This window comes from Eublepharis macularius, chromosome 8, assembly GCF_028583425.1.
Source record: "Eublepharis macularius isolate TG4126 chromosome 8, MPM_Emac_v1.0, whole genome shotgun sequence".
In the NCBI taxonomy this organism is placed as follows: domain Eukaryota; kingdom Metazoa; phylum Chordata; class Lepidosauria; order Squamata; family Eublepharidae; genus Eublepharis; species Eublepharis macularius.
The window spans coordinates 52,696,786-52,707,386 of record NC_072797.1 but is presented as its reverse complement, the minus strand read 5'-3'; the positions used below and the strand labels follow the sequence as shown (position 1 = coordinate 52,707,386).

General features: G+C 50.4%; 1 protein-coding gene across 1 annotated transcript; it reads right to left on the bottom strand.

The window, feature by feature from the left end:
- Positions 1 to 201: 201 nt before the first annotated feature.
- LOC129335105 (uncharacterized) lies at positions 202 to 9,152 on the bottom strand. Its single transcript, XM_054987565.1, has 3 exons — positions 8,710 to 9,152; positions 5,072 to 5,196; positions 202 to 450 (listed from the first exon to the last, which is right to left on the bottom strand). Exons 1-3 carry the CDS (start codon positions 9,113 to 9,115, stop codon positions 202 to 204), a joined length of 780 nt encoding a protein of 259 aa, XP_054843540.1. The 5' UTR covers positions 9,116 to 9,152.
- Between the last annotated feature and the right edge of the window lie 1,449 nt (positions 9,153 to 10,601).

Sequence of the window (10,601 nt, the reverse complement as noted above, 5' to 3'; positions counted from 1 at the left end):
GGAAAAATGCCCGAATCAGTCCTGATCTGGAAAGCTTCAGGTTTTCCGAAACGGGGCCAGCATGCTGGCCCCAATTCGGAAGTCCTGAAGCAAAGCTTCCCGAAGCATTCATAATGCTTTAGGAAGCTTCAGGTCAAACTTTAAATGCCCCTTTCTTTGCCTCTGAGCAGTGGCAGGGAAAGAGTAATTTAAACCCCTGAATCAGCTGCTCATCGGGGGCTTCCCCAATGAGTGGCTGAGTGCCGGAGCTGCTGTCGGGGCCAGGGAACTCCCCAGCCCCATCTCCGGGGGCTGACAGTGGTGGGGGGACAGGCATATGCCTGTGAGCCCCAGCTGAGCACTCTCTGTCAGCCGCAGCTGACAGGACCGGGGACTTCCCAGGCCCCGGTGGCAGTGGCTGTCAGTGGCGGCGGGAATGCAGGAATTTGCCTGCAGCCCCTGCTGGGGGCTCTAACAGACATTTTATTGTCTGTTAGAGTTAGAAATCTTGAAAGAGGAATGGCGAGGCAGACATACTTGAGCAGATCTAAAACCCACTGTGCAAGAAACCTGGATCTCTCACAATTAATGCATACCAATCCAGAGGAAGATTCTCTTTGATAGAGTTCTGCTTTGCATGTTAAAGGTACCAGGTTAGCTCTCCATTTTTTTTTAAAAAAGAAAAGCTCTCTCTGAAACTTGGGGGGCTCTGCTGTCTGTCAGTACTAGGCTCAGTGAATCAACTGTTTCATATATATAGACACATATATATCGCGGTATTATCATCCAGAAAAGCTGAGAGGTACACAAAGATAGAAAGATAGCATTTTGGCCTGTTTTTACAATAGCTTTTACAAGATGAAGAATGAAGGATCTTTTCAAGGCTTCAGCCACATTGTAAGAGCCACTTTTCTACAGATTTATGCCAGAGACAATCTTTAAACAACTGCAGCCAGGTCTCTCAAGAAGCAGGGCAGAGGGAACCAGTGGGAGAAAATTCAAAAGATCTTGCAGATCCTGAGGTTTTGAAGAGCTGGGCAAGTTGTGATTTGTTTCAGAAGGAATCTTTCTCTGAGGATCCACGATAACTCTTCGTAGCCCTGCTTACAGCCTCATGGTTGCAGCAACCAATCATGCAGATCCTAAATATGACATCATTGCTAGTCTCCGTTGACATTTTAGTATAAGCTCAAAAGTAGTTAATGGATACAAGTGACACAGAACTTGGGATAACACCAATAAAGACATAAGCGGATACCTTCAACTATCTAGTCAAGTGATTGGAGCTAGATTCTTAAATATTTTATTCTTTTCATTTTTCTTATGATCCATAACCAGAATTTGATTTTTGAAATTCACCATTATTCATTTTCTCTTATATACTCAATTTATCATGTCAAGTTTTTTTCTTGTTCCAACGTGAAGATATTTCCTACTTAGGATTGATATTTAGGATTTGTTTTAGATTTGGCTTCTGTTTTTTTAAAAGTTCTAAAATACATTGGCAAATTCATGCATTTTTATTACTCACTTGGCCCATTGTCATGTTGTTAACTGTGGTGTTCAGCATGTTCTGTGCTCCCCACTTCCCTTCTGTTTGGTCCAGCATCTGAGCCAATACTGTGGACACCCATGGGGTGGACTTGGCAGCTGTGAAACCCAGATGCTGAGCTCTAGCATGTAATTTTCCAAGAGCAGCATCTGGGTGTTTGGTTGGCCTTTTATCTGGCTTATGTTGGCTGTCATGGTGGCTGCAGAAAGTCTGTGTGACTGGCACAGGATTAGTCTTCTGGCCTGTTTTGTTCTCCTGAATGTCAGGTTCTTTTTCATTCATATTTTTATAGACATCCATTTATTCTTTTGTTCATATAGATGATAGAGTAAATTCACCTTTCCAAATTATGCATAATATGATGCTTTTAATATTTAAAAATGATATATGTATTGTTTTGTTATAATAAGAACCCATGTTTTAAGTCCTTATGGTCATTTTAAAAGTGGACTTGGCAACAGTTATTCTGAGTAGACATCCGCAGCAGTAAGCATAATACAAGGATTGCCCAGAAGCATGTTATCTTCCCTTTACTGTTTCTGAGAGAAGACTGTCCTGTCATAGATTTTCTAAAGTGAGGATTTAAGAACTGAACATGGGACTTATCTATTTCAAAAAATCACTTGCGAACATGTAGAAACGGGCCACAAATCCCTCCCTCCTGGCCGTAATGCATTCCTGTGTTACATTCATTTGATCTCTGTTTCTTTTGAGTCTAACAGTCCCAGATACCTGAAGTTGGCCACTGTTTGTTTCCTCTATGAAAAATAAACATGTATGTTCTTTTACTGTATAAATGATGTTACCATTTAACATCATAGCCTGGTCAGTCCTGCATCTCTTTCTCTCCCTCACCCCTCCTCTACCTACAAATTCTTCATATTTGCCTATGTTCGTTAAGATTTGCTATTATACCAAATATTTCCTTAGTTTAGGCCAATTTTTAACATCATAGCCATGATTTTACAACAGCATTTTAATAATCTTCTGTTGCTATCCTAACATCAGAGATATTTGTTATAAAGTTCAGTTGTGTCAAATTCAGAGGCAAGGAAGAACAATAGAATGAGGCAGTGGGGTTGGCCTTCCTATGCTCAAGATATTCTCTGTGATTTGGAACCTTTGGGCTCCGCTATTTCTTGATTTTCATGTTCTAATTTTAGATGTAAGCAATCAAAATCCAGTTCATATTTAAATTTCTTCACATATTGTTGAACAGCAGGATTTTTGTCCACTGGTACCTTAGAGACCAACAAGATTTTCAGAGTATAAACTTTCAAGAGTCAGACCTCCCTTCTTCAGAGAAGTGTCCTAATTAAAAATAATCTGATAACTCTAGATCTGAATAAACAAAACATTATTCAATTGATAGAACACTGGCATAACTCATAGAAATCAATCCTATATAACCATATATGTCATTCCTATTCTAATTCAGTTGACTTTAAGAAGAAAGGTTACATTTCAAAGTTTCTTACTGAAAGCTTTGCCTAAAAGTGGGAGAGCAGATTTCACTAAATTCCAAATCTGAGAGATTCAGAGGTTATACAGTATGGCCAGCTTATACAGATGCTATTACATAGGGCAACACATGACTTTATTACACCTTCCTATTTGTGCTCTCTAAAGACATGATGTGATGGTGCTAGGAATGCCAGGGCTCCTACTTCCAGGCATCTGCTCTGTCGCCTGCTGGTGCTTCAAAGGCTGGTAGGAGAAAATGGGGGGATATGCCAGTATAGCACTAGTTCATGCTGTTGCTTCCAGCAAAAATGGAAGTGATGTCATGACATAGGGGTATACTCTAGGATTTGCCAAAATCTCTATGGTTTAATCATAGAGTTTTGGTCATTGCAACCCCAACCGGAATGAAGAGGCAGACACAGGCTTGGATTAAAAGTCCGTTTATTAACAAGACCATAACTTAACAAGGCAAGGGCCAACTAAGCGGTACAGGTCAAGCCCTGGGGTCAACACCTGGACCTCCGCCTTGACCTGCCTGGGCGAGCCCCATCGCCCCGGGTATAGGCCATTCCATGAATGGCTGCCACCCGGCCAGCCAGGCAATGGATCCCCCCAGCAAGCACCTAACGCCGCAGCCGTGCGGCATGAGGGAAGTCCTTGTGTTTGGGGATCCCTGCAGGATTCTGCCAGTGGTACGGTAGCCGTCAACAAGCATACCACAATAAATGGCAGACCCTGTTCCCCACACTTGGGGAAACGCCACTGGGTGCTCACCATCCCGCACCCTATTCCCAAAATCTCCTGCCAGCGGCTAACTATAGATCCACCTCATAAAATTCCTCAACCCTACCATTAGTGCAAGGTAGGTGAAAAAACGCCTTTTCCCAAAGCCAATCAGGGAAAATGGGCAAAAAAATCCTACCTGGCTCTGTAACAGCAGCCAGCTAATCCTGCACTAAAACAGGGAGAGGTGGGTGGGCAGAAAGCGTCCCAACTGCAGCCAGGGAGAGGCAGAGCCGCCCGAAAACGGCTCCTGGCTCTGCCCCCCTGGCCAAAGCCCCGTATGCCCGGGAGGAAGGGAGACTGCCTCCTTCCTCAGGCAGGGCTGCAAAGCATGACTCCCTGCTCAAGCTGTGTGCAGCCACAGGGTGAGTCATATTGCAACCCCAACCGGAATGAAGAGGCAGACACAGGCTTGGATTAAAGGGCCATTTATTAACAAGACCATAACTTAACAAGGCAAGGGCCAACTAAGCGGTACAGGTCAAGCCCTGGGGTCAACACCTGGACCTCCGCCTTGACCTGCCTGGGCGAGCCCCATCGCCCCGGGTATAGGCCATTTCATGAATGGCTGCCACCCGGCCAGCCAGGCAATGGATCCCCCCAGCAAGCACCTAATGCTGCAGCCATACAGCATGAGGGAAGGCCTTGTGCTTGCGGATCCCCGCAGGATTCTGACAGTGGTACGGTAGCCGTCAACAAGCATACCGCAATAAATGGCAGACCCTGTTCCCCACACTTGGGGAAACGCAACTGGGTGCTCACCATCCCGCACCCTATTCCCAAAATCTCCTGCCAACGCAAGGGCCAAGCCTCGGCTTAGACCCTCGCGCCCCACAGGTGGCCTAAAGCCAACCGAAGCCCTTGCCGTAGGTCGTCTATGAATAACTCATTGCCCTCTGGTGACATATGTACACCGTCACCTCTGTAGAGGTGGGCAAATTCAGCCCTAATCTTGGGGTGTGGCAAATAAATGCCCAAGCCTTGCCCCAAAGACCTCTTAATGGCGTGGTTAGCCTTGCGTCGGGCCCTCTCTATCGCCCTGGGATCTAAGGCTTCCCGCCAAACCCGTCTCTGTAGCATCTCTGACCACATTATAGGCACGCCCGGCCATTGGCTGCTTACAAAGCTCAGGTCCTCAGCTACCTGCAACGACAGGGCTTTGCCCTGCATCAAACCAAGGTCATTTCCACCCAGGTGAATGACCACAATGTGCGGTGGAGGACCCTTTCGGTCCTGGAACAAGAGGGGCAGCAGGCTGGGCCATCTGAGGCCCCTACGGCCCTGCCACTCAACTGTGGCCACAGCGCTCAAACCAAGCTGAGATCCATTCGCCGTTCTCCTGGCCTGGTAAGCTGCCCAGAACACCATGCTGTGGCCACAAATCAATATCCTCTTCCTCGCATGGCCCGACACGGCACCTGAGGAAAGAGCAATTAGTTCGCCATTTAAAATTGAGGCAGGGGCCGGACATAGGACCGAAACGCCCGTGACCGCCACCTGCCCACTCTCTGGATCACCTGCTGAGGGTATCCCAAAGCAGCTGCTGTGGAGGCTGCCCCAATCCGGAAGGAGTGGGTTCCGAATTTGACCCCCGACAAGCCAATTTTCTTAAGAGCCCTATCTGTCACAGCCCAAAATTGATATTTAGTCAAAGGGGCGTGATCCTCGTGGTGGAATAAGACCCCTTGGTCATCCCCACAAAGCGTGACGTATTCCTTAAGGGCCCCGACAGGGCACAGCTCCCGCTCAGAGCAGGGGCCCAAAAGCAAGGTGGTCCCCCGCTGCTTCTGGTCCATTTTGGACCTCCTGATCCCAATGGAGACTTTATCCCCGACAAATTTAATATCCCAGGCAGTCAAGGCCCGTCCAGTCGTGTCTGCACGCGATGAGACCACTAGCTCACTTACTCGCAGGGCCCCCCAAAATGCCGTCAAGGCAGCAGCATGAAAAAGCTTCCGTTCAAAAATGGATGAGCAGACTTCCTCCCACACAGACCCCATCCCTTTCAGCACTGATGGGGAGATGGGCTGCCTCGGGTCACTAGGCGTTTTTATTTCCCTGGCCCAGCCTTCCAGCATCTTGCGAATCCTGAAAGCGCCTGTGAATTCAGGAAAGCCTCGCGCCTTGCTGGCAAAGGCTAAAGCGGCGAGCTGTCCCCTAATAGACTTGACCGCAAATCCCCACCGTCGTTGCACTACACAAAAGTGTATCAGGTGCTCAGGCGGGATGGGCCACGACTGCTGGAGTCCCGCCGACGCCCTGAACTGGAACAGCTGTCCTACCGCACGATCGTAGGCTCGGCGCATGCTGGGGGCAATGGACAGCTGGATTGCTCTATTTACTTCTGCCGTCCAAGCTCCCACAGCTCCTGGGGCATCCCTGCCGGCTGCCTGTCGGCCCATGGGGCAAGCTGCCAGAATCGTTCCATCTGTTGGCGAGACAAAGCGTCTGCCACACCATTGTTAACACCCGGAACGTGTCTGGCCCTAAACAAAATGTTCTTCCACAAACATTTCAGTGTAAAGGCCCTTACCAGCCTTATCACCCTAGGGGATCTATATGCCATGGTGTTGACCACATGCACTACAGCCAAGTTGTCACACCAAAAGTGGACAGCTTGGTTTGCCAATTGCGATCCCCAAAGCCACACCGCTACTACCAAGGGAAAGAATTCCAAAAACGTAAGGTCCTTGGACAGTCCCCAGGCTACCCAATCTGTGGGCCATCAGTCGGCACACCAATGCCCCCTAAAAAAGACTCCAAAGCCTGTGGACCCAGAGGCATCAGAGGTGACCTGGAGTTCAGCTTCTAACAGCAGATCTTCCCTCCAGAAGGTCACCCCATTAAAGGTGGCAAGGAATTCTTTCCACACCAATAAATCCTCCCGCATCCCCTTGTTAATGCGCAAGTGATGATGGGGCAACCGCAAGTTCCCCATAGCATCGCACAGCCGCCTGAGGAAAGCCCTCCCTGGCGCTACTGCCTTACAGGCAAAGTTTAAATGGCCAACTAACTGCTGTAACTCAAGGAGAGATACCTTGTCTCTACTCAAGCAGTCTTCCAACCGAGTTCTAAGGTCTACCACTTTCTCCAGTGGCAACCTCAAGGTCTGTTGAACTGTGTCCAGTTCAATGCCTAAAAACGTCAGGACCACAGCTGGTCCCTCAGTTTTCTCATGAGCCAAGGGAACCCCTAGTTCCTCAGCGAGCTCCATGAACCCTGCCAGAAGCCTGGCACACTGCCCTGTGCCAGCAGGCCCAGACACCATAAAGTCATCTAAATAATGAATGGTGTCTGGGCAGGCACAGCAATGATGCAACTCCCATTCCAAAAAGGAACTGAAGCACTCAAAAGCAGAGCAAGATATGGAACACCCCATAGGCAGGGCCCGGTCCATATAAAACTTGCCCTCAAATGCAAAACCCAGAAGATCAAAGTCTTCCGGGTGAACAGGGAGCAGGCGAAAGGCAGACTTGATATTGCACTTTGCCATCTCGGCTCCCACCCCACACTGGCGCACAACCTTGACCGCTTGGTCAAAGGAAGTGTAGTGCACCGAGCAGAGTTCATCGGGGATACCATCATTCACCAATCTCCCTTTGGGGAAAGACAAGTGGTGAATGAGGCGAAACTCCCCCGGTGCCTTCTTTGACACCACCCCCAAAGGAGAGACCCTCAGGGACGAGACAGGTGGGGCATCAAAAGGCCCTAATACCCTGCCCTCAGCACACTCCTTCAAAAATTTTTGGCGGACCACATCTTCCATGCCAGCCACAGACCTAAGGTTGGCTGCCATGGAAGGTGTCCTGGGGCCCTGAAAAGGGATTCGAAAAGCAAACTTAAAACCGAAAAGTAAATAGTCAGCGTCCCTGCGCCTTGGGTATACTTGTAGCAACCGCTAAAGTACCCTCAGCCTTACTGGGCTGGGCCCCTTTTCCAGGCCCCTGCTGACCGCCGCCACCCCCAAAGCGTTTTCCACCTTGTCTTCCCCTGGGGCAAGCTGTATGTGCGTGGGGTCCTGCACACACTGGGCATTCGTGCCTAAACTTACAAAACTTCCTGTTGCACACCCCTTTGGGCGCAAAGTCCCAGCAGAGCAGCCGTGATTGAACCTGCTGCCCCGCAGAGGTACGGGAACCAAAACCTGGGGTGGGCTGAATAATCATATGACCGCTGTCAGTCCTATCCCCGGCAGATGACTTGGCGGGACCCATGACCTGCACCCAAAGCTGAATTAAGATCTGGTCCCAGGGAAGACTCGGGGTCAAGGCCGCACGCATGCGGAACTCCTCGTCATAGCGCAGCCAGGCGACCCCTTCAAAATCTGTATACCCCATGTATATGATATTCATATACTGGAATAAGGGGAGAGCCCTATGTGGCTGCGCCCTAGCCAAAACCCCGGCGTAGACCAGGAAACCAGGCAGCCAGTGAGCCCAGGACCTGTCAATCCGCCGCCTACGGATCTTCTCCTTATCCCGGTCGTCCAGATCATCCCTATCCTTCTTCTCCAGTTCCCTGAAGAGAAGGGTAAAGACATCCACGTAGTCGCCCCGAATAATTTTATCCCGGGTAGCCAGGGGCAAGGCCGTATCCCCAGGGGGCAAGGCACAATACGGAACAGTGCCATAAGCAGGCCCAGTGCCATACGCCGGTGGAAAGGGCCCCGACTGGGGGCTGTACCCATATGGCCAGCCCGTGGCCGCAAGCGGCAATGCACCCCCGTACATGGGGGGGGGGCGGTGCCTGCGCGCAGCCTGGCAGAACCGGCGAGCCCGCCCCAGGCCAACCTGCCGAAGTGGATGGGTAAGAAGGCCAGCCCTGCCCCACTGAGGGATAAACAGGCGGCAGGACGGCAACACCCGATGCTTCCTGGTGGCCAATAGGCCCCCACGGCCAAGAACCTTCCTGCTGGTGCATGGGGGACTTACCGTCATCCAAAGGTGTCTCCACCGCTATGGCCACCTGACTATCCTCGGCTGCGCCCTCTGGCTCGACTCCCACATCTGTCATAGATGTCAACTGTTGCCCAATGCCGCCAACAGAACCTGGCGCGTCCCGAGATGATCCCTCGAGGGCAGACAAACGAGACAAGAACTCGTTATAGAAGACCTCCCTAGGCACCTTCTTAGCCGCCCGGCCTGGGCGTGCCGGTGCCGCACCTGAAGCGGCCCCCCGTTCCTTCTCTACCGCAGCTAAACGCTCCATGAGCTCCCGTCTGGTGGGACCACTGTCCTCATCATCTGAGGATGAAATCACTGGGATTGGCCTCTTAGATGCACGCTGTTTAGCCGGCTGCTTTCCTTTGGATGGACCGCCACCCTTCATAGTTGGCATCCTAACGCAACAACTCTCTTAGCTAACGCGAGCAAAGCTTAAGACTGCAGTACTGCAGCTTACCACTCCTCACCACCAGGCACTGCTGTAGCAGTCCCGGGTAGCCACTAGGGGGCACTTACTTCCAGTAGCAAGGATTGAGGCCCTGCAGCAGCCCTGGCAAGCCACCGGGTGGCTCTTATCTCCCAGTAACCCCGCAAAGCCAAGAGTAGCCACTAGGTGGCGCCAATATGGAAACGCGGCAACTACAAGACCAATCTAAAATGGCCACCCAAAGGGGGCCAGGCGGGGCCTTATGTGGCCTTTTAGCAACGTTGGGCTTTATAGGGGGGAAGGTGACACGCAACCCACCCTTAATAATCCCACACAGCCCCCAGGCCACCTGAGTACTATGGCCACTATGCCAACTGGCAAGGGCCTACCTGGCAAAAAGGGGGGGCGGGGCGGCGGCAAAAAAGGGGGGGAGGGAACCACGGCCTCTTGAACCCTCTAACAAGCAAGGGGGGGAGGACGTGTTTGTGTCTTGATTAAAACAACAGTGCCTCTACCACAGGCACAGAGAACCCTGCAGAAAACCAGCCGCCTGTACAGACGGCCGCGTAATTGCGGCCCTCTGAAGCGGCCGCTCCCGCGCTGGGTGGCAGCAGTCTCACACAGCCGTGTGAATGCGGCCGTCCAAATGCCAGGCCCGTCCCACGCCGTCAAAAGCGCCCAGATGACGCCGCTACAAGAAAGCGCTGCCCAAAGCAGCCCGATGCCACCGGGCTCGACTCTAAAGACACACTGGAGGAGCAGAGCTGTAAAAACGCTGCTGCTGCCTCCAGAACGCGTCCCAACTGCGGCCAGGGAGAGGCGGAGCCGCCCGAAAATGGCTCCTGGCTCTGCCCCCCTGGCCAAAGCCCCATATGCCCGGGAGGAAGGGAGACTGCCTCCTTCCTCCGGCAGGGCTGCAAAGCATGACTCCCTGCTCAAGCTGCATGCAGCCACAGGGTGAGTCATATTCCAGGAACAATAACATCAATGTAATGACAGTACTTCTGGTTTTCCATAGGACATGACTTGACACACTACCATGATGCTGCAAATGCTTGACATCATGCCCCAAATCTTCCCAGAGTGCCAGGTGGCAGCTTGAAATTCCTAGATGCTGCTCTAAGCATGCTCTGATAGACACTATTTCCACAATGGGATTTTTTTTCTGGGCATTTAATCAACTGTGTGGCATTGTTCTTTGTGCTGAGCTAGTTGGCAGAAAATCAACCTTTCTAACAATAAACAATACATCTCTTAATTTTGGTTGGTCTGTTTATTCAAATATGAAGAAAGGAAGAGTAATTTTTATGAGAAAACTGAAAAAAATCTATAAGGATGATGCATTCAAGTTTTGCATGTCAAATTTATCTATAAATTCCATGTATGAACTGCATAGCATAGAAGATTACTTCTACATTCCATCACTAATAATGCAATCCTATGAAGAGTTACT